Source organism: Antechinus flavipes, chromosome 2 (assembly GCF_016432865.1).
Source record: "Antechinus flavipes isolate AdamAnt ecotype Samford, QLD, Australia chromosome 2, AdamAnt_v2, whole genome shotgun sequence".
NCBI classification, from domain to species: domain Eukaryota; kingdom Metazoa; phylum Chordata; class Mammalia; order Dasyuromorphia; family Dasyuridae; genus Antechinus; species Antechinus flavipes.
The window spans coordinates 367,051,387-367,075,233 of record NC_067399.1 but is presented as its reverse complement, the minus strand read 5'-3'; the positions used below and the strand labels follow the sequence as shown (position 1 = coordinate 367,075,233).

The 23,847-nt window shown below is 38.7% G+C and overlaps 1 protein-coding gene across 10 annotated transcripts in view; it reads left to right on the top strand.

Annotated features, from left to right (window-relative positions):
• Window positions 1-22,050, top strand: part of SEPTIN8 (septin 8) — a 34,496-nt gene extending 12,446 nt beyond the window's left edge. For 5 of the 10 annotated variants that reach the window (XM_051978249.1, XM_051978240.1, XM_051978243.1 and 2 more), the window contains 9 exons: window positions 1,327-1,441; window positions 2,072-2,267; window positions 3,830-4,016; window positions 5,587-5,748; window positions 6,200-6,296; window positions 7,227-7,395; window positions 7,807-7,939; window positions 8,217-8,407; window positions 20,727-22,050. In XM_051978249.1, coding sequence (XP_051834209.1) covers window positions 1,336-1,441; window positions 2,072-2,267; window positions 3,830-4,016; window positions 5,587-5,748; window positions 6,200-6,296; window positions 7,227-7,395; window positions 7,807-7,939; window positions 8,217-8,407; window positions 20,727-20,850 — 1,365 coding nt within the window. In that variant the 5' untranslated portion in view covers window positions 1,327-1,335 and the 3' untranslated portion in view covers window positions 20,851-22,050. Of the gene's footprint in view, window positions 1-1,326; window positions 1,442-2,071; window positions 2,268-3,829; window positions 4,017-5,586; window positions 5,749-6,199; window positions 6,297-7,226; window positions 7,396-7,806; window positions 7,940-8,203; window positions 8,408-13,627; window positions 16,264-20,726 lie in introns of those variants that run through there. The other 5 variants (XM_051978241.1, XM_051978246.1, XM_051978245.1 and 2 more) reach the window with 5 other exon arrangements.
• The last annotated feature ends 1,797 nt before the right edge of the window (window positions 22,051-23,847 follow it).

The window sequence follows — 23,847 nt, the reverse complement described above, 5'->3', positions numbered from 1 at the left end:
TGAAGGTTCAGTGCCATAAAATGCAGAAAGACCAAGGAGGATTAAGAAATTAACCATTTATAAGCCATTGCTAACCTTTGAGCAAGTACACTCAGGAAGATGAAGGAAGGCAGAAGCCAGTTTTGAAGAGAGAATAGGAAATTTAAAAGTGAAGGCTGAAGTGGAGCCCAAGAGACTTTGGGCATGAGAGATAGAAGAGAAATAGAATTGTAACTAATAGAGCTAGGAGGATGAGGGCCTTTTTTTTTTTTTTTTTTTTTTTTTTTTAAAGAACTGTATAAGATTAGACTTGGACAAGGAAATGGCAAACCACTCCAATATCTTTGCCAGGAAAACCCTAAATGGGGTCATGAAATGTCAGGAACAATCAAAATAACCAAACAACAACAAAACCAAGACATCTGATGAAAGCCCCTAATGATTTTGTGCCAGATGCCATACAGCTTCCCCCCCCCCCCAACTGTACTCCTACCACTGTTGTAGAGTTGCTCCTTTCCTCAGCTGAGCATACTCCTGTTTCTTTTCTCTCTAGAAAACCTGTTCTGAAATCTTAAAGTTGATGCTGTTGCCTAGAAACCCCAGTTCCTGGGGACATTTTTATTCTAGTTAACAACCAGCAATAGTTACACTGTTTGCTTCCTCCCTAGAGATGGAAGAACTGTGGGTAGTCTTATTTTTACTGATGATCTCTTTTCTCTTGTTAATACAATTCCCAATAAATTAATCTCTGAGGATGAGGAAAATAATAGGAGAACTAGAAGAGTATTGGGACCAGGAGAAATGGTAGTTTTGGATACAGATTCCCAGGAAAGCAAGATTCTGTTGGGCAGAACAGTAGTTTGTTTCATCAACCGAGTCACTAAAAACATGGTCTTCTGAGCCTGGGAATAATCTCTTAGAGGGTTATATATATATATTTCCATTCCTGGGAGAAAACTTCCATCTAAATTGGAGGTCAGCTCATCTAAGTTAAGGAATCTTAAACAAACTTCTATAAATAAAGGAATCTTTCCTGATATAAATAAAGGAATCTTCCCTGGCCCCAATCCCTTTCTTCTTTTTCTTGTGTACCGTATGGTATTTTTACAGTGCTTTGTTTTTTCTCCCCATGGGATAAAATACAGCTTCTAGTTCTTGTTCTGTCCAAAACAGTGACTTCCAGGATTCTGGATCTATAAGGGAATTTTATGACATGAACCTCAAATGGCAGGCAAGGACAGGATTTTAGTCCTTTGTAAGGCAGATTTTACTGTTCACTTGTTACTCTTTCCTTCCCTGTTTTCCTGTCCAGTGGTGTGTAGCTTTAATGTCTTTTTCTTTTGGCAGAAAGAAGAAATGCGCCTCCTCGATCTGGGGGGCCATGTGGGTTTTGACAGTCTCCCAGACCAGCTGGTCAGTAAGTCCGTGTCTCAGGGCTTCAGCTTCAATATACTCTGTGTGGGTAAGTCTCTGAGGAAACCTGGCAAGGAAATAGTCTCTGCGCTGTAATTAGAGGACTTGACTCTAGGGATCCTGAAGATGCAAGGTCTGGTCATTTTTGGGACTTTCTAGTATGACTATAACAAAAGAAAAAGAATTTAGAGGGTAGTGCTGGGTTCAGAATTCAGGATGACATGAAGAGTTAGGATACCATAAAAAAGACCATCATAATCACATCTGGATATCAGGGAGTAGAGGGAGTCTGGAGGAGAGTTATGAGTCTTGGTCTAAAGAGGAGCAGTCTAGAATAGGTTAGGAGAAATTGTTTGGAAATTTTTAGTATTTGAAAGTTATTGTACAGGTGACTGTGGAAGACAGATCAAGAATAGATGGACTTAAGTATCAGGGAGAGATGTTTAGATTCAACATACGGAAGAACTTCTGCCACAAATTAGCTTTTGCCCTGATATGACCTGACCATCCTACTCCCCTCACCTCTCATGTTTTAGCTTTAATCAGAGCTTCCTGAATCCCTAGGAAAAAACATTATCAGACTACAACAGACTAGGTGATACCTTCAAAATATGGTTTTTAAGTTAAGAAGAGAGCAAAAATTCCTTTTTCCCACTGACAGCATTCTGTACTTCCACAGGGGAGACAGGCATTGGAAAATCTACACTAATGAATACACTCTTCAACACAATCTTTGAGACAGAAGAGTCTGGACACTATGAGGCCTGTGTACGCCTCCGGCCACGTACTTATGACCTCCAAGAGAGCAATGTGCACCTCAAGTTAACCATTGTGGATGCAGTTGGTTTTGGAGACCAGATCAATAAGGATGAGAGGCAAGTGGTGTGATGTTTGATTCTGTTTCATCCTCTTTTCACCATATTTTAATAAACAGTGGCTACCATGATCAAACGTTGGCCACCCAGGTGTCAAGTCCCCTCCTTTACTGTCATTCTTCTGATTAGTTAGATAAGTTATAAGAGTTCTTTATTATTATAGCTGCACACAGGGTCCCTGACAGCATTCTGTGTTATGGATTTGTGTCTAGGACAGTCATCCCTAGATGGATACAAAGTTTTGGGAAAATTCAATATGACAAGAATTGTATATTATGGAACCATAAAAATTTATTTTTTGTCTCCTCCTTATAAATATATTGTTGATGGGAATAGTTTCTATGTGATTCTGCCTTTCTAGGAGTGTTTATGAAATTCACCAGTTCACAGACAGTGTAATTTTTTTTTCCATTTAAAGTAGAATGATGACAATTTGGGAAAGCTTCTTTGTCCATATTCTACTCACAATGAATTAAACCATTTCTGTCCTTTTTGTTGGACACCAAAGAACCAAATTTTCACCTGACTAGGGCTAGTTCAATAATGGCTTATCTTAATATCCTAGAGGATTTTTCATAGAAATTTATCCTTTGTAGTCCATCCCATGTAAATTCTTTATTGGGGTTTCACCTGTGAAATCCATCTTGTGAAAATCACCTGTTTCATGTGGCACATTTCTGTGTCCAGTTCCATGATGTTTTTCCTGAACTTAGTGGAACAACAGAAATTTGCTTCACATGAGGGGCTGAGGGGAGCTTAGATTTAGAGATTCATAGAATTTTAGAGTTACAAACAGATCTTCAGGCTCATAGAATCCAAATTCTTCATTTTGCATATGAAAAAACTGAGCCTGAGAGGCAACATCCTGGTGAGATACAAAAAGTCCTGGACTTAGATGCACAGGACTAAAATATAAGCTGTGCCCCTTTCTACCTATGTGACACTGGCATATAATTAACTTTTCTGACCTCAGTATTCCCCCATGTGGAAGTCTAGCTAACCTCTGAAGTCCTTTCAGCTCCAATCTATAATCCTAAAATCCTGTAATCCAAGGAGGTAATGTCTGATCTAAATTAGCCTTAGCATTTCCTAAAGAGACTCTATATGTGAATATCTAAGTGACCGATCTCTTCTACTTGGGAGGAACTTTTTTTCTTATTGGTCACAGACTGGCATTGGACCTAGCCTGCAGAGAGCATCCCTAGACCAGGCTTCTCCAGTCCCTATGACACAACTCGATTCTGGGCCAGTCTGATGACAAAATCTGGTTGTTCACTTCCTTTCTCTGTAAATCAAGCTAAGCCTTTTGTTCACAGGCTTAACAGGACTATTTTTTGACATGGCAGAGGAAATAAGGACCCCAAAGAAGCCAAATAATTTGGCTTCCATCTTAGAGCTAGGAAAACCATCTTTCTAATTGCTGCTGGAGGAATGTACCCCAAGGGTTTTAAAGCAAAGTCCTAGTTCTACTAAGAGAGTAATAAACAGCTATGGTTTCTTAGGCCTTTTTGGCCTGGCCTATTTGTTTGTCCATCCCTAGGCCTGACTGAATCTGTCTGTAGTTACAGGCCTATAGTTGACTACATCGATACGCAGTTTGAAAACTACTTGCAGGAGGAGCTGAAGATTCAGCGTTCTCTGTTTGACTATCATGATACAAGGATCCATGTCTGTCTCTATTTCATAACTCCTACTGGACATTCTCTCAAGTCCCTGGACCTGGTGACCATGAAGAAGCTGGACAGCAAGGTGAGAAGCATCCCTCTCCCCTCCTGCTCTGCAATGTTCCTACTCCAGGCAGGGAATCTGAGCTCAAGTTGGCTGAGGATCCAGCTGCTTCTGCCCAGTGGCTCTTGCCTCCAGGCGTCTGATTATAGACATTTTGTCCCAGAGTTGAAGGACCCTCCATTGTCACTGGGTGAATTTTCTCTGAGCATAGCTTAGGGAGGGAACCTTCTCGACATCTTCCTCAGTCCTGTTTTTGAGTTCCTCACACAGTTGCTCACACAGTGCTCTCCACTGTTCATCTTCCCTATTTCCAGTTTCTGCTACTGAATGACCCTTTTGTCTCTTTCTCCACTGACCCTTCCCCAAGTCAGTTCCATTTCTAATAAGTGTTCTCAGCTGATGCCATTTCTCAATTCATCCATTCTCTGCTTCTGTACTCCATATTTGGTTAATCTATCACCACCTTCTGCCTTTTTCTGGCTTTCCTCTTTTCTTCCTTGGCTCTATTCTTTTATTCTCTGTGTGTCTGAAACATCCTCTTTAGAAATCTCCCCATTCCTCTCACCTACCCAAATCCATCACAGTATATCTTTTGTTTATTGCCTTCTTCTCAAACTTTTTTCTTTTTTGCTCCTTCTTTTATCTGTCCATAAATATCCCTCATTGTTTGTCTCCAACACCATTGAAAAAAAGATATTTTAGTAGGTAGAGAACATAAATAAAGGATCCTGATGTGTGTTTGTGTGTGTGTGTGCACATATGCATAAAGACTAGGACTATGAGAGTCCTTGATCATAATAAGAACATACATAAATATATTCATGTGTACATATATACCATGTACACATATGCATATATCTGTATACACACACACATACACAAAATATCTGGGAAAGGTTGCTCCCAATGGTGCTTGCTGATCTTCAATATGAAAGACCAGAAGTAGAACCCCTTCATTTTCCTTTGCCCTGGGTGGAGGAAGGTTCTTGTATCACCGTTTACCTGTGTGAGAAATAGGTTGCAGGATCACCAAGTTAGAACTCAGCTAGAATCGCCCTCAGGAGTGATCTAGACCAGTCTCCTCATCCTAAGCATGAGAAATCTGAGTTCTAAGACAGTTAAATGACTTCAAGGTCACAAAGATTACAAGTTGCTACTTGTAGAACAAAGATCCAAACTTGAGGTTTCTGGTCCCAGATCTACTGCCATGCTGCTTGTTCTGTGAGATATTGGGTATTTATGAATCTAATGTTATTTGGGCAACTAGGGAGGGATTCCATTTAGAACATGGGAGTTCTGCAGGGTTATCTTTCTTAGCTAGAGAAATCCTGCATGGACCTTAATTGTTCCTACCTTTGGACCTTACTTAGTTTGCAGGTAGATAATTTCTCAGAAGAATGATTTCTTTCAGTCATGACAGTTACTTCTTTTGCAGCTGGGGGGATCTGTTTCTGGTGCCAAGCTATTCAGCAACTGTGTCCTGCCGAATTATGGTGTTACTGATGATCCCAGAATGTTCAGTGGCCCTTCTTGCTGCTCCTCTCAGAGCTTCCTTCCAAACCCCTAAATTCCTTGCCTCTCTTCCTGTCAGGTGAACATTATTCCTATTATTGCTAAAGCGGATACCATTTCAAAGAGTGAACTACACAAGTTCAAGAACAAGATCATGAATGAGCTGGACAAAAATGGGGTCCAGATCTACCAGTTTCCTACAGATGATGAAGCAGTGGCAGAGATCAATGCTGTCATGAATGTGAGTGGGATCCTATGCTTCCTAGATTTGAGGACTGCTGCAGGGATAAGGGTGGGACACACAGTAGACTTTAACTGCTAAACTTTTAGTCCTTTGAGCCAGGCCAAAGCCATGACAGGACACATAGGCTTCATAAGATAATTGGTAGTGACCTAGGGGGTGGAGGTGGGTCTGAGTATTCCAAGGATGGGATTTTTATTGTTTCCAACTTCAAGAAGAGAGACTGAGGCCTACAGTGCAGATTAGAGTTTGGGTTTAAGCAATCCTGATAGATACTCACAATTGACTCTAGGAGTTTTCCCTGTTGTTGCTTAGCTGGAGGACACCAAGCTGAGAAGCTTAGATCTCATGTCATTGATACTCTTCCTTGTAACTCTGGAAGCTGGATTTTTGAGGGAGGCAGAGAATCTATTTGCTTTGAATTTTTACTTAATCCTGATTTCTATTTCAGGCCCATCTACCATTTGCTGTAGTTGGCAGCACTGATGAGATTAAAGTTGGGAACAAATTGGTTCGAGCTCGGCAGTATCCCTGGGGTATCGTGCAAGGTGAGTGAGGGCAGCGAACCTCTAGACCCCTTCTCCCTCTTTCTTCCAGGTATTTGGGTTTGGGGAGGACTGTTCAGTTTAAAAGAAATTAATTTATTCACATCTTTTCAGGAGCATATTTGTTTTGCAACGGGAGGTATATGTATATTCATGTGGTATTTTTAAAGTTTCTCTCTATCATCTGTTTTAATGATGTGTAAATAGACTAATTATATATACTTGAAAGACCTTCTTTATTTTGGTGGCTGGAAAAGTAGCATTCCCAGAGTCTCTTTATTCCTTGAATATTTGAACACATTGTATGTGTGTTTGTGTGTGTGTATGTGTGTGAGTGTGTGTCCAATTTAGACTAGGATTAGACACTTTGCACTAGGAAAGAGAAAGGGGAGAAGAAATTATTTGAGAAAAAAACTACAGAACTTATCAGATTATATTGCAGAATGAATTCTTTGTTCAACCCCAAACTGTACTATTCTTCAGATCTTGGTTGGATGCTCTTAAACTAGGTATTCAGGGGTTCATAGAGTTAGGACTCAAATGAAAGGGTCTCAATTGTAGTGAGCAAATTTAATTTGTGTCTGCTTAGAACTAAAACAACAGTGTGGTGTTGAAAATAAAGACAATGAACTTAGCATGATTTGGGGTGACTTTTGTCACTCTTGGACTCAGATTCCTCACCTCTAAAATAGAAGGATATAGACTATGCATCTAATATCCATTTTAAGGAGCTCTTCAGTCCTGAGGTTTCTGTGAGTCTGTGAACTTAGGTTCTCCCTCATTGGATGTACCATCACAGAGCTCTAACCCCATCCATGCCCCATTTGTTTGCCCTATGATCACCCAGCAGGTACCCCATCTGTCTGCTCTGTAATCCCTGAGTGTCTGTCCATTTGTCCCCTTTGAGTGCCTGTGTCTGTCCCATGCCCTCAGTGGAGAATGAGAGTCACTGTGACTTTGTGAAACTTCGAGAGATGCTGATCCGTGTGAACATGGAGGATCTCCGAGAACAGACACACAACAGGCACTATGAACTTTACCGGCGCCATAAGCTTGAAGAAATGGGCTTCCAGGACACAGCTGCAGAGAGCAAGCCTATTAGGTGACACCTAGATTGTCCATGTAGGACCCTTTTCCCATGGGAGTCCAAAACCCTATTGGGCCCCTGTTTTTCAGGGACCATGAACCTAGATTATCTCAGTTAACGGGGGGAAGATTTGGTCATCTTTATTCAGTAGAAGAGTAGGTTTTATCAAATTTGGCTGACTTCCTAATTTGTCTCAGGTTGTGGGACCCTTAGAAAAGAGTTTCTGCAATCCCTTCCCTCTCCCCAACCCCAATCACACTATACCTACTTCTTTACTAGCTGCCTAATGCTCCAAATCACTGGTAATCATCATACCCTGCCCACCCTTCTCTTCACTGTTAGAACTTTCCCTTTCATTCATCTACCATCATTCTGTAACCCTTTCCCTTTGGCCCCTTTCCCTGGGCACTTCCTGGGCCTATTTAGCCTCCAGGAGACCTATGAAACTAGGAGAAAGGAGTTCCTATGTGAGCTGCAGAAAAAAGAAGAGGAGATGAGACAGATGTTTGTGAATAAGGTGAAGGAGACAGAGCTGGAGCTGAAGGAGAAGGAGAAGGAGGTAAGTAATAAGCGAGAAGTCCCTGAGTGGAATGTGTCAGTTGACTGAAGGATGGGAGAGTGTGGGAGGGAAAGGATGCTCTCTTGAGGTGGTGAGTACCCCAGAAATACTTCTGTCTTATTCTTGCATCCTTGGAAACACACTCTAAGGGCCTAGAAATTGGGCATAAGAGTTAAGATCCACAAAAGAATCAATCTGGGAGGATAGGGGACATCCCAAGAACCAGATAGGATTTTGGAGGAGGACATTTCTTCCAATAAGCAGATTTCCCCTCTAGCTTCATGAGAGATTTGAGACCTTAAAGAGGACCCACCAGGAAGAAAAGCGGAAGGTGGAAGAAAAGCGACGGCAACTGGAGGAGGAGAAAATTGCCTTCAACCGGAGGAAGGCAGCTGTCGAGGCCATGCAGGCCCAAGCCTTACAGGTCACCTCACAGCAGCCACTGAGAAGGGACAAAGACAAGAAAAAGTAAGTGGCTGATGCTTGGCCCTCTCACTTTCCTGCTTTTCTCTCTGACCATTACAGGGTTCAGGATCACCCCTTTTCGCAAATCTTGGTTCTGGCCTGCAGTTGTAAATGGCTTTGACTTCAAGCCCAGAACCACAGTTCAGGCATTTCAGTAGTGCAGTATCACAGGGAATATTCACCTGCTTTCATCCCTTTTCCCCTTGCTTGATTATTTAAGAAATTAGGTCAAAGTTAAGCTGTCTTTTCCTACTAGATGTCCCAGACTAAACTGTTTTGTCCCAGGGTATAATGAGGACTGTGTGGGTGGAAGAGCTGCCTTGGGAAAAGGACAAGCAGAATGAAGGACAGATAGCCTTAGTCCAGAGGAGACACAAAATGAGGAACATGTAGTTTTCCAGGTGGTGCTGGCTGATTTCATGATTTCTGTGGCTGCCCACTAGTCCTGTTGCTTGGCACAGTGAGGGAAGAGGGCACTGCAGTCAGGAAGGGAGGTCTGTTTTTAAAGCCTGCCTCATACATTTGGTGTCTGTAGGACCCCCAACAAACTACTGAACCTGCCTGTGCTACAGTCTTCAATTATAAGAGAAAGAGTTTGGCTTTCATGGTCCCTTCTAGCTCTTGAATCTAGCATTCTATGAACCCATGATTCTTCTAATATCTGCAAACCCACTGATGATCTGTAGCTGGGAAATGGGGGTGGGAACATAAATTTCAGTATCAACTGGAAAATGTGTGAATAGGAACCATTTGAAATTTGTGTCTAGTCAGGATTTTTCCTTATTAAACACCTCAGCCATTACCTAGCTGCTCTAAAGGCAGTCATGGTTCTAGAGCTGGATGTGGTAATCCTATCTTAGGTCTTTGAGAATCAGGAACAAGAAAACTTGGCCTCATAGAGAGTTGTCCCCTTAAGGAAAGAGTATGTGCAAGGACTCCTCAGGAGATAAAAGACCAAAGGAAGGTCCTAATTAGAAGATCCCTTGGAGCAGCCAAATGACTTATTCCAATTCTAGAATATTCAAATTCACTGAATCTCAAAATCATCTGTGACTCCTGTTCCCCAAAAAGCTAGGAATGTCTCTAGAGTCACTTTCCTTAGTGTTTCAAATGTAGCAAATTTCCTCACCCAGATCTGGAGTCTCAGCATAACAATACCCTCCACCCCCACTTAGGATTTGGAATAAAAGATCCTTCAAAGAGGGTAGAAATGGACAAAGGTTCTTTATAATTTCAGCCTCTGGGGTGTCAGATTTGATCTCAGGAACCACAGGTGACTGTCTCTTCTGGTTTTTTGAGCCTCTGAGAAGGGAAAACAGGAGGTGAAGGTCCTCAGAGGCAGGTATCATGCCCTATCTCAGGCTACTGCGAATTTGGTAGCTGCTGTGTGGGGAAGGAGCTGAGATGAAACTTTTGAGTTGGAAGAAATCAGTGTTAGCACTGAGAAAATGAGTTGTAAAGGATCAGGAGGGTATCAGAGGATGTTGGCTGGATACTAGCCACCACTGCTCTCTTTTATCTATTTCCTTCTCCTTTGAGATTTTCTAATTCATCAGACCTGACTCTTAAATATTCCATGTTCTTTAACCCATTAAGTTTTTAGTTAACTCAATTTCTATTTGCATATGGGTTGCCCATTTTTTTTGTTGACATTTGTGATGACTATAGTTCCAGTCCAAGCTTCTAAGTAGTCTTTTCAGTTTAGCAAGGAAAAACTTGGGTTTGAATCCTGCCCCAGACACAGGTAGCTATGTGAATACAGGCAAGCTAATTTTCTTTTAACCTTCATTTCCTCTGCTATTGGTAGGGCTGTAGAACATTTCTTATAGAATTACTGTTAAAAATAAAATGAGGAAGTATTTATAAAATGCAAAATCTTCAAACACACTAGTAATATTAACTCTTATTTAAAACCTTTAAACTTTCATCGAAGATCTGGTATCTTTAAGGACCTGTGCTAGTGATATTAAAGATATTAAAGATCTGACCTCAAGAATCATGTGGCCTAATAGAGAGAATGGGGGGAATTGTCTCCAAATACTGTGAAACAAGGGAAGGAAGGAGCAAAAGAGAGGTTTAGGCAAAGAGCAATGGGAAATTTGAGGAGGGGGAGATCCCTTTCTGCTGAGGAGAGGGGGAAAGTGGGTCAAGGAGGTCAAGAAAATTACTGTGGAAGACGATATCTCAAACCTTGAGCCTGTCAGACCTATTTCAATAACCAGATGTGGGGAGAATCTTTTCCATATATTAAACCACAAATATTTATTAAGTTTGATTGGAGAGACAATATAAGCAAAAGTCTTGATGGGAGAGTACCGGAGGAGGAGGGAAATAGAGGATAGTCTGGTTTACATAAAGATATGAAGGGGAAGTAATATGGTATAAGGTTGAATAAGATAGCGTATAGAGCCTTGAATTCCATCCCTGAGTTCATATAAGGTGATGGAGAACTACTCCCAAATTTTTGAATAGAAGATTGACATTCAAACAGCCCATGAGAAAGATGGGTGGCAGAGAGGGGAATGGATAGGATGTAGAAAGAACAATTAGGAGGCTATTCCAATATGTAGGAGAAAAGAGTTGAGGTCCACTGTGGTTGTAGTAGGAGTTTAGAGGAGAGCCTTGCTATAAAAAAAGTATTTTGACGTAGAATGAATATATGTTGGCAACTAATTGGTTATATGCAGTGAGGGGAACAGGAGCCAAATATGACTCTGAGGTAAAGAGATCAGAAAGATGGGTATGCTGTCAAGAGTAACAGAGAAGGTAAGGAGAAGGGAGAGATGGCTTATGGATAGGTGATAATGATTTTAGTTTAGAATATTTTGACTTTAAGGTATTTTTAGAATATCCAGGTAGAAATGTTGTACATTAATAGGAAATTCAAAGGCAGATTCTGGAAGAGCTTGAGAGCATAGACTTGAAGACATGGATCAGGAAGATGACCTCAAGGGAGAGAACTGAGTACACACTGAAGATAGTCTTGAACCTTGAGGGGATATACATGTTTGAGGGGAGAAGAAAAATGAGGAGTTTGAAAAATGAGAGAAAAGGGACCATGAGTAGAGTTACTACCAGTCAGTGTGAGTTCAGGGATTCTAACTACAATTAGCAATCTGTCTCCATCCCTCCTCCCCCCCCCCCCCCAAAAAAAAAAAAAAAAGATATATGGGATCATTCAGGCTCACTTTTATTGTTACAGATATTCTATAATAATATAATATAATAAAGATATAATAGAGAGTAGATTTTTTTTTCTGTGCCTTTTTTTCCCCTTTTTTGTGCCTCTCAAATGAATCTGTTGATCCATTTTCCAGGTATTTTTAGTAATGAGAGATAGACATTTCCTTTTCTTCTCTTTCACCTTCCAGCTTCTCTACTCTCTTTGATCCCCAGAGCCATCCATTGCCTCCAGATGCCAAAGCATTATTGCTCATCCTGTATGTTTAGGGAACATTTGTCTCTGCCTTTCTTTATTGACAGCATGGCAGAGCATCCTTGGTTAGGGTTTGAGCCCTTGAAGTGCTAATTTTAATTTCAAATTGATCATAAACTTGCTAAATGTCTTTGGGTAAACACCTCTTCATGGAAGGTACATGTTGCAGTGGAGAGTACTGGACTGGGACTTTGGAAGGCCTGGATTCAAATCCTGCTTTGGCTACTTAGAAGCAGTTTGACCATAAACTTATAGTCACTTATCTCCTGGAGCTAGTTTCCTCTTTTATAAAATAGGGATGATAATGCTATACCTGTAGTACCTCCATCACACATTTGCAAATGCTTTGCAAACTTTACCATACTATAAAACTGTCAGCTATCATTATTTTTATTTATATTGTTCTTCTATTCTCCAACTTTCTTTACTGTATGAAAAAAGATCAAAGAGCTTTGGGCTAGAACCTGAGAAGTACAGGGAAACAGGAAAGCTTAGGGAAGCCCAGCCCAATGTTTCAGAGGGAGAATTTCATTACCATAGCACCTGTTGTCCTAGAGAAGATATCCCTGCTCAAGGATGAGCTGTACCCCTCTGGGGAACTCTCTCTCTCTCTCTCTCTCTCTCTCTCCTTCTATCTCTTTCTCTATCCTTTTCCTGTTTTACTATCCCATTTGCTGATCCCTTACAGGACAAATTAATCCTGTTTTTACTCAGGATGGCATTTATTTAAAACATACTGTCTGAAGGAGAACTTCCAGTTTTTCATCTCTCACATGGATTTCACAGTTGCCTCATTTCAGCCTTTTATCCTGACCATTTAATTTGGATGAAGCTTATCACTGTGGTCTTTGTGTCTGCATTCTGTTTGTCTAGCCAGCAGATGCTTATAGAAATCTAATTTCTTCCATAGGCTATATATATTGAAGATATATCAAGGGAAGCTATTTTACTTCTGGTATTGAAAGAGGAAATGGAGAAATTATTGGGTGGTAATCAGTTTAGACTCTTAGATTAACTTTGCTAAAAAGGAAATTGGGGTAATGCCTACATAGCAAAGAAAAAGCATATAAATGCATCCAAAAAAATTATCAACTAAGGGAACTTGGAAAAGTGATTCAAGCCCTGGACTCAGACTGGGAAGAAGGTTGATCTCTAGGGCAAGAGTTTGGATGCTAGTTTCTGAGGGGAATAGCAGATGAGGATTCCTTGGACCAGCTGGTCAAACAAATCCTTCTGAAAAAGCTGGGAAAAGAAAATGCTCTTATAAGGAGGTACAAATAGCTTGTGTTGGTTCCTGCTTTTTCATACCTTGTACTTACTCAGTTAATTTGCCTTTTCGTTTGGCTTGTAACTTTGAAGCCCAGGTTGATTTTTTTTTTTTTTTAATTTTTAATTAGAAAGCTTCAGTCAGTTTGAGCAGTGATGTGGGAATGCCTAAGGGGTTTGGGGAAAATGTCATTCTTCTCATCCTTATAGGGAACAGGGAGTACTGGGAGCCCCACAGTCAGTACATAAGCTATCTGTTTAATGACAATATATTAAAAGGTTTTGCTTAGTTGTAATTGCTTATTAAATATTAATCTGTTTTTACAAAGCCACTTCCAACCAGATTATGATTCTCAGCATGGAATATTAAAAACTAAAGCTATTTCTCTGATTTGGTTGTCGCAGATGCCAAACTGACTGCTCTTTCCCACTGTCTGTCTTGTCATATTTTGCTTCTTTTTGATTTGGTCTGTGCATATCTTTTAATGTGTGTGTTTTTTTTGTTTATTTTTATTTTTCAGTTAAAGCACGTACAGATATACATGTCGAACGGACTTTAGACTTTCATGTGTTAAGTTGCTTGAGTTACCTACCACCTTGTGATACTTCTCCCATAACATGGTGTGAGGACAGACAAACTGAGAGCCAATACAGACTCCAGTGTTTACAGCAAAGGCTGATTACTCCTCATGGGGGCTGTGGCCTGTCAGACCCCACAGGCTGGGCTGCTCCCCAACCCCCATGCAAAGACAAAAAAATAATCTAATGTTGGAACTGAAACTGACAAGGTTTATTTTTTTCAGAACCAGTGGTTGGTCTTCCATTTATAGTGTCACCATCTCTTGATGGAGCAGTTTGTGCCGATTTAATGAAGCCCCACGACCCCAGCTACGTTGTATTTAACTGTTCAGAGTTGAGATGGCTACTTACAAGGTGCCTGCCCTAGTGTAACCAAATGATTGGTATATGCGCTGTGCTGTGAGATTCACTTGAATTGCTTTAATTTTTTTAATCATAGTTTAATTTTCCTAAGAATTTTTTAAACACTACTAAATTTGTATCTTGATGCAAATAAAGCCAAGTAATTTCTTATTACTTCTTACAAATAATACACTTCCCATTAAAACACAACACTAAAATTCTCTAAACCTTTCCTTTGTATTATTAAAATATACACAAAGAGATGGGTAATAAACTTATATTATGACAGTACTTGGAATTTCTTTACTGACAAAAATGATACATACTACTATTGGTAGTATAGTTTTTACTGTTGGTGTAAATGGAATGGCAGATAATAATAGTATGTGACCAGTGGTACTTCTTGCGAATGGAAGAATAATTATCCCTGTGTCTTTTAAAATTCTTGTCACTTGAAATACAAAGTCTGCTCCATATACACCTATAGAGAAGAAGTTAGTCAGCTAGAAGAATATTTCAGTAACATTCCTTCTAAAGTTATAATTTAATTTTCCTGACTGAAATAAAGAAGAAAAATTATGAAGATGCTGACTTATACAAATAATATGGGAATAGTTAGAAGCACTTATTTTTCTCAGCTAGCTGTGGAGACAGTGCAATTTAGTTTGCCAGATATTGGAAAGATTGGGATTAAAACCCTAAAAAGAAAGGCACTCACACATGCTATTGGTTATTATGCTGAAAGGAAACAAATGTCCTTTCTCCTTGGTGCCTTTAGAATCTTTCATTTATTGTTTGGGCAATGATGGTTTTGTTTTGTTTTGTTTTTGCCAATGTAGAGATGTGGGCTTATTGCATAACTTTTAGTGTATCATCTTTAAAGAAAAATAAAGTCTTTATTATTCCCTCTTTATTTCCCCTTGCCTTCTCCCCTTCCCCCACTCCATACACTCATCTGGTCTATTTTAACAATTTCCAGAACATATTCTTGGGTTCCTCCTTGCTCCTAGGCAGGACAGTTTTCCACTTTTGGGGTGGTATGAACAGTTCCTGGCTTTTGGTATATCTGTTCTCAGAAGTAGCATCTTTGTATTAGGAGATAAGCTCACCCTGGGATAGAACAGATGTGCTAGTTCTCAAGTTATCTGAGAGGAGAGATTAGCTGTTTTTATGAATTTATTAAATTCACATTGTTGTGAAAGTGGAAACCTTATGAGAAATAGGGCAAATTTATATTAGACAATCATGGTAGGGTGGGGCTTGTTGCCTTTCCTTTAATGTTTTAGATCCAATTCAAGAGTTTGCTGAGAAAAGACCAGTATGGCTTGCCTCTCTCAGCTAAATTTATTGAGAAGTAGGAGGCCCAGTGATTCAATACATTCACAGGTTTGTAGGAAAAATAGAACAATGTGTTTATTACTAGATAGAGAGTGGGTGTGAATCTTGGGACTTGAAAAAGAGCCAGAAGATCAGTCAGCAACTACTGACTGCCCTTGAGGCCAAAAATACTGAGGTCTGGAATGTGGATATCCAAGGAAATGGAGATATAAATAACTGTATCCTGATTGGCTGCCCACAAGCACATGAATTCCAGATGTTTCTGACATACAAAAAAAGGGAACTTTGAGGTTCCATCTAGTTTGCCTTTGTTTTACGAAATGTTATTAACCTTACTTATTACCTATCCCTCAGCAAGTCATACATATCAGCATAAGCTTATATGTGTATTAATTTTTTTATGCTTATTTGGGTCTGGGTTTTTATTGTTGAGTTTTTGATTGGGTTTGTTTGTTAACTGAAACCAGACTAGTTAGTAGTCCTTGGTACATGAGGTGAGTTGAAAATTTATGATTTATTTAACAATCTATCATTATGGTATGTCACTTATCCACATGACTCTTATTTCTTGACATATAAAGCATTCCCTGCCCCTTCCAAAGGATCATTTGTGGGGAATGAATGTCCAGGGTTCTCCCTGCATATACCTATTGGTTGGCATTATAAGGATACTTTTGGGGATCACCCTAGCTTTTCTTATCATGTTTTTTGTGACATAAATTTACATGTAAAATTATTTTGGATGATTTGAATTTTTCAGACTTTCTACACATGTGTGTTGTGTAAATGTGAATGAGACAGTCTACATTAAATGTTATGAGTGTTACTGGGTAAGGAGAATGACTTTCTGATTGTTAACATTAACATGCTTTTCCAGATTGCTTCATTCATACATTCATTTTTTTGACTGTTTTTGTACCTTTTTGTTTACCTTGTATTCATTTCTTATTAAATTTAACTTTTTTTTTTGAGTTTTGTGGTGTCTTTTTTTTTTTTTTTTGGCAAAAACCTCCAACCTAACAGCATTACTAGAAATGCTTATTTGCTATAAAAGCCAAGAGCAGTAGCATTTGTGTTGAGTTAGATAATATGTGCTTGCTTAGCCATGTAAAAGCTGCAAGTGTTGGATACTCAAGGGCAAAAAAGGATGTGGGATCCCTCCTGTATGTGTCTTTTGTGTCACTTAGCTGTTTCCCTCATTGTTGAAGGAATGAAATGGGAAATAGCTAAGAGTGTATCAACCAATCCTCAAGTATTTATTGATGGTTTCTTGTGTCCTTAGACCCGTACCAAAGGATAAAACACAGATCCTGCTCCCAAAGAATATATAAACACATTAAGTAAAGAATAATGTAAAACACTATTAAGTGTTAAAAATAATAGATTCATACAAAAGAGGGAGATCAATCTCTTCTATGGAGTAATCAGGGAAGATTTCATAGAGGAAGTAGGAAGATGGAAGAGTCAATTGCAAGATTTATTAAAGATTGGACAGTAAAGTTGGAAATTAATGTTTGTCATGTCATAGTAGAAAAGAGTACAGAAGAGGGATTATAGATAGACCATGATCACTAAACTTTTTAATCTCTGTAGGCTCAGAACATCTGGTTCTGAGCATAAATTCTAAAGCTTATTTAGCAGCCCAATTTAGTTTCAGTGAGAATTTATGAAGCTGACAAATCAATCTGGATTACACTGGTGACCAATTCCATACAATGCAGACTCTAGTAGAGATTCTCCTTTTCTGCCTGATGATTTGTCATGACTAGTTGAGGTATTCCCAAGTATGATTGTTGTTCACATGATGAACACTTTGCCATCAGACTTCTTGGCTATGAGTGAGAGATGCCTCAGCAAGAAGTAAAACAGCTAAGAAATTAACAAAACAAGGTATAGCTATAAATGAATGGCTTGAGACTCCCCCTAGTGTGTAGTTTCCTGGTCAAACAATCCTAGAAGAGTATCAGGGGTTGCAGAAAAGGAAGCCATTCAAGAGAATGGAAGACAGATGGTCAGGACAAAAGATAAAACTTTTTAATACCTCCTTTTGTGGGGATACTGCTTGAAGACACCAAAAGGGCAGGAAAAATCACTCCCAAAGCACTGAGTTTTGAGTCCATTGTATTTAAATATAGACAATTCATCCAAAGAATCATTTAGCTATATAACCAAGCCATAGAGCTTTCTTAATTAGGAAGACATTTTGACTGGACCTTTTCATCCCTTCTAAGCAGATGTATTGGGATATTGGCCTTAAATCAAGAGAGCCAGAGATACAAGGTTAAACTACAATATCACTTTCATTGCCTAGATAGTTATGGAAGAGTGATTTGTTCAACAACTTTACAATAATGTTCTGTGTGAGACTTAAATGGACCAGGGGGGTGGGGAGGAGGGAGAAAAAGGGAAGGAAGGAGGAAGGTTCTGATCCTAAGCAGTAATACGAAGTCACAAATGATTTTTATCTCTATAGAGTCTCTAATAGAGATAGCTGGAGACCAGAGCATGTTTGATGAGTAATGACTTAAGATAATCAAAAATCACAAAAGAGGAGATGAAAGAGTTTTCTCTGCCAAACTGTGAGATATGTAGATAGATAGTTATCTATCGAGTCACCTGTTTATCTGTCTACTTCACAGCCAGACAGGAAAAATATATAAATAAGTATAAATTTATTTATACTTTTATATGTTTATGTAAACTTACATAAATATGTGCCATATGTATATCTGTATGACATATACAGATATATGTATATTTACATATATATATATTGCTTGAATTGCTTAATAATGAATCATTTCAGATATCATTTCATCACATTTAAAGTTTACACAAAGTGGCTGTTTCACTAATGGAATATATAATTCAGTAGAAAGAACAGTAGCCTTGCCATGAGGAGGACATGGGTTTTCATTCTACCCTTGCTACCAACTGGCCCTAAACTGAGACCAGTCACTTTTCCTCTTCAGATTTGTTTCCTCATTTATAAAGAAGTGTTAAACCAGATAATTTCTCAGGGTACAGTCTAGCCCCAACATTCCAGGACTCATTCATTAAGTGTATGCATCAAGATAGAAGTTGTTTTCCTAAAAACATTGGTGTAAAACTAAAGAAAAACATATAGACCTCACAATCAGATCAATTTTAAAAATTATGATGTATTTACATTTGAACATATAAAACTATAAAATTCCAGAGAGGAATGGAGGGGGAAAAGAGTGGCCAATCCTAGAGTACATTCTAGGGAATGATGAATGGTAAGTCTCTACAGGCCAGCTCCTCAGGTACAGGTAAATTATGGCCTTTTTCTGGTATTACTATGACTCCTGGTTCAGATATTTATGAGTTTACGTGTACAAAAGGACAATTTGTAGCCAGTAATTTTAATAGCCACTGAATGTTTGAAATTCATTCACTTTTATACAAAAACAAAAACATCACTGGCTATAAGAGAACAAGTAAATAATGATGCCTCAGTATTAAATACTTAGAAAGGCAATAGAGTTTGGGAGAGAAAAGAAAAAAAGAAATAGTATTCCTTTCCTTTGGGTAAATGCATGCTATATGCTACTTTTTTTTTTTTTTTCAAATTTTCAACACATAGTTAATTTATCCTTTAATAATGTCCCTTTGTGTTGGCTAGAGCAGTTATTATAAACTAAATAATCTGAAATCAATCAAGGCATGATACACAACTAGTGACAAAGGCAAATATTCATTAAAAAAAATCTCGTTTCTGTTTTTATAAGAGTGATTACATTATTTCCTTGTTCATAATCAAGTGAGATTATAAATCACTACCTAATAAGTGATAGGGCATACTATATCTATCCATTGTGATTTGGTCCCATTTGAACAAATTTACCAAGGTATTTAATTGTCTGATCTCTTACATTTCTTTTAGATCTCACTCTTAGAATGATTGGGACCTTTTTTTTTTTTTTTAAGTATTTCTATAATCATGTAGTTTGCCTATAAAAACAGATAGTATAAAAAGTGTTGCAGCAGCCTCAAAAGGCCAAAAGACCCCAAAGAGATCTTCAAACTCTGATAAAATTACTTAAGAAGGCCATTTGTTGCTTGCCTTTAGGAGTATTTGGCTGTGGTCATTCTACTCTGTATAGGACTTTGTTTACTCTAGCTTTATGTTCAAATTTCCTCAAAGAAAACACTAAGCAAAAGGTATATAATATATTTAATAATGATAATCATACCAAGTAACCTATGTAACACTTTTAAGGTTTGCACAGCTCTTCCTTTACATACAGTTAATTTGATCTTTCCAATAATCCTATGATACTATTTTCCTCATTTTATAGATGAAGAATCTAGGGCATAGAAAAAGTGAGACCTCTCAGGGTCTCTTGGGGCAGTTAAATGGCATTTTCAGTGGCTTTATTGGCCTACATATTTCTAATTCTGATAATAGCCATTTCCCTAGCTGTTATTTTCTAGTTTGTTTTAGAGTAAAATAGCTTTCTTAAATTTATCCAGCCTCTATTACATAGATGCTCAAATGGAAAGAGACAGAGCTGCATCAAAACTGGAAGTTAACAGATTTAGACCCTAGGATCTGAATTCTGCCCTTTAAGGCAATGATAAAAGAAGGTAGTTGTGAAACAGGGGCAAGAAGTATAACTGGAAAGTTAAATATGCAGTCAGATATACTTACTAGGTGGAAAGCTTTTTTAAGCTACTGATTGACAAAGAAATAGAGCAATCATAACTACAGCTATGCCATCTTTCAGAAAAGAAACATGTACCCATACTACTAAGGGGTTCATTTCATCTTTAACCAAAGAAAGCAATTAATCTTCCATTTTCATCTTCAAAATCAAAATGACCATCAGCTTAATGTGCATATTTCATCTTAACATGTTAATCATAAGGGAATTTGAAAGTGTCAGCCTTGCTTCCTTGTTCCTGTCCTATAGCTCCCACAGTCACATCCCTGGGGATAGGGAGATGAATCTAGAAATTATATTCCAGTCCTAATCCAATGTCAGATAATGTCTTACTCTGAACAAGACAAGTATCTCAACCACAACTTTCCTTCATCTAGGATGAATTGTTGACCAAGAGAGAAACAAAGACCCCAAGCACATAATATTATAGCAAAGGAGCTGTTTTAATCCTGTAGTCTGACCTCCTAACCTCTTAGAAAAGGAACAGTCTATTTCAAGGAGAACAAATTTAGACTTAAATTTCCTAATGCATCAGCACCTTTGTGGTATGAGCACTTTGAAGAACACAAAGGAAGCTTGCATGCCATTGTGGGGGGTGAGGGCCAAAGAACAACTTGTTGAGAAGCTGGTCTGGGGTGATTTTGATTCCTACCTGTGCTTTCTACCTTTCCAGCTCTAAGGGGATGATCACAAAGTCCAACGTGGAGCCCTTAAAGTACAGTAGCTGGTGGCAAGCCATACAGTGCTGCTGCAACTGCCTGGTCAAGAATCCGACGGGGCAGGAACGATTCCTCTGAGGCAGCTCATTTAGTAGACGGGGACAGTTGGATAGCACCATAACGTGGAACTGGAGTGAAGAGATTTTTTTTTTTCTAAAAAAGTAAAGAAAAAAAATTAGAACATCAGCAAATTCTTTACTTTAAACTTCTCATCAACCCAAAGTACAAACTAGATCAGATTCAAGTCAGGGAAATTCAGGTGTTGCTTAGCCCTCATCACAAAAGGCAACAACATTGTGATGTACAAATGTGGAATACAAATCATTCGAATACATTTAAAGAATCTTTGCTTTTTAACAAGCTTTATAACCTCACAATCCTGAAATGCCAAAATTGCTAAAGAGCAAACAGGAGCTTCCAAGCTAAAAGAAAAGTTATGTATGTCAGTTTCACATGGCAAGAAACTTCTTAGCTTGGTTGTGATTCTATCCCCAAGAGAAATTGCTCCTGGTGACTTCTTATCATTCATCATCATGCCATAGACTTTTTTTGTTGTTCTCTTCATGTTGCATAATTTTGCCTTACTAACAAATCATTTCCCTAAGGAAGACTACCATTCCCCTTTAAAAAAAAAACCACTACCTTTTTATTTTAAGTGCCAGATCAATATGGTCTAAAGCCTGAATAAAGGTTAAACATAGAGTGAGTAAAAAGACAGCTGAGAGAATGTGTGCGTAAATTATAGCAATCTGATAGCTTTTTATGTACAGTATTATTAGAATGGAAAAGTAGAAATATTTTTGCAGTGTGTATTTTAAAAAATGAGAGAAAAATTGATCATTATAGTGCCGTCTAAAATATTTGTAAAGTTAATTTAATCATCTTTTAAAAGTGGGTTTCTGGTTGAATAATATTTTGAATATTGATATATTTAAGGTCTATTTTCCACTGTTGCATTCTTCATAAGACATGCAGATAGTTTTAATTCATGTGCAGACAGATCCTTTGTGTGCATCTGTGCTTTGTAGTCTTACTTGGTAAATAGCTGCTTAAACCCAAACAAATCATTCTAGAATTTCCCAAATTCCCTTGCTTATAGGGAATAAGAAGTCCACCAGTGTTGCCACAAAAAATGATCCTAGAGCAGATTATCTAGGATGACCTCCTGCATACTCAGCAGCTCTATAGGAGTACAGTGATGATACCTAGCAATATCATCACAGGTGGTATTTATATTACTTGTAAAGAGATGAAAATAAAAAAGACAAATTCCTACCAGGGGATGTGGTAGTTTGTTTTATTCTTCCCCCATTTAAATGCGTGTGCAAAGGAAACTCAATTCTCTTAACATATCTAAACTTGTTTTCCTAAAAAGAAAAACCAAAACTGGTTTGGGTTAATGGGTAAGTCTGCCATTTAACAGATATGCAATTTCCCAACTATATACAGCATCTGATTTCTTTGAGCCATATCAGAGTTCTGAATAACATTATGACACAACACCAGCTCCTCCTTTGCTTTCAGGCAAGTAGCGGTTTTCAAAAAAAAATGTCTGATTCCTCCAGACATGTTAAATTATCTTGACTTTTGCATGATTGTCTTCCTAATTTTTGTAGGGTTGCAGATTTAGGACTGTAGGGGGTCAGAGGTGATCTAGTCCAATCCCTTCATTTTACAGGTGAGGAAACAAGGCACACAGACGTTAAATGGCATGTCCAAAGGCGAGAGAATAGTAAGTATGAGAGCCAGGATCCAAATCTAGGTCCTTTAATTCCAAATCCTGTGATCTCCCACAACTCTGTAGGTTTGAAAGTTCCCTCAGAGTTTTTAGGCAGGGTTACATAGTAGATAGAGTGCCAGACCTGGGGTCGGCGAGACCTGAAGTCAGGCTCTACCTAGGCTCATCTGAATGCTGCCCTCTCACACCCATCACCCACAAGAAGTAGCAGCAGTCATCCTACCAAATGCATGAAATGAAGGGAGAGTTGGGATAGGGGTGCAAAAGGAGAGGGACTAGAACATGTGTGGAGATGCGGGCAGTGCAGCAGAGCAGAGACAGAAGACAAGAGAGCACCAGTTCCTGAGAGAAAGTAGGTTCTCCATATTTTTTCTCATTTTATTCATTTTTGTGTCTAAGATTAAAACTACCAAGGATACCTGCCTTCCATTGCCAAAATCATTTCTTAAGAGCTCAAAAAATTATGGTAATTCAATGATACATACTACCTTGTGCTGAAATTTCAGAGCAAAAAGAATCAACCAAGATAACACAGTAGCAGAAAGGAATATAGCTGAGTTCTCCCATACAGTTATTCCATACAGATACAAGAAACATGCTAGACAGAGATCATACTGGGGAAAAAATAAAGTTATTTTCCCAGCCCAGTTCAAAACAGAAACACAAAGAGGTCTAAGAATACTAATGTATTCAGGAGCAATCCCTAAGAACAAAACTCTGCATATGGATTGAATGTGAGGGAACTTTCTATATTTGTTCACAAGAAAAGGTCTTAGACCCATACACAGGGAAGTAACTTTGTTTAGGGAACAGAAACAATTGACAATTGGCAGCTCTGTTACTCACTGCCCTGTTCTGGGTCACAGATCCAGTGCAGGATTCAGGAGAGGATTTGTGTCTGTGGAAGGTTTGAGGGCAAGGAGTGCTCTCTGGTCAGAGGCTGTGAGCTAACAGAAAACACCAGCTATGTGGCTCAAACATCAAGACTAGGATCTGAATTCTAGTCCTGGACTATATGAGGTAACCAGAGCTGGAATCCCAGAACAAGGAGCAACCTGAAATTCTATCATTCTGAACATGCAGAGCTTTCTAGTTGGCTGACAGTGGCTGAGACTTAACAGCAGTCTATTGGCACTTCAACCAGCCATAAACCCACAGTTTTGTTACTTGGACTAAAACCCAGGGCAGGAATTTGCAGAGCCCAGACCAGGAAAGCAGTACTCAGATTTTGCCCCGTATCAGACCACTATTAAAGCATTTAAAGGTTACAAGTCCCTAGCCTGAGATCCTGGAATAACATAGCATTCATTTTCTCTAGAAAGCAACAGCAGGACCAA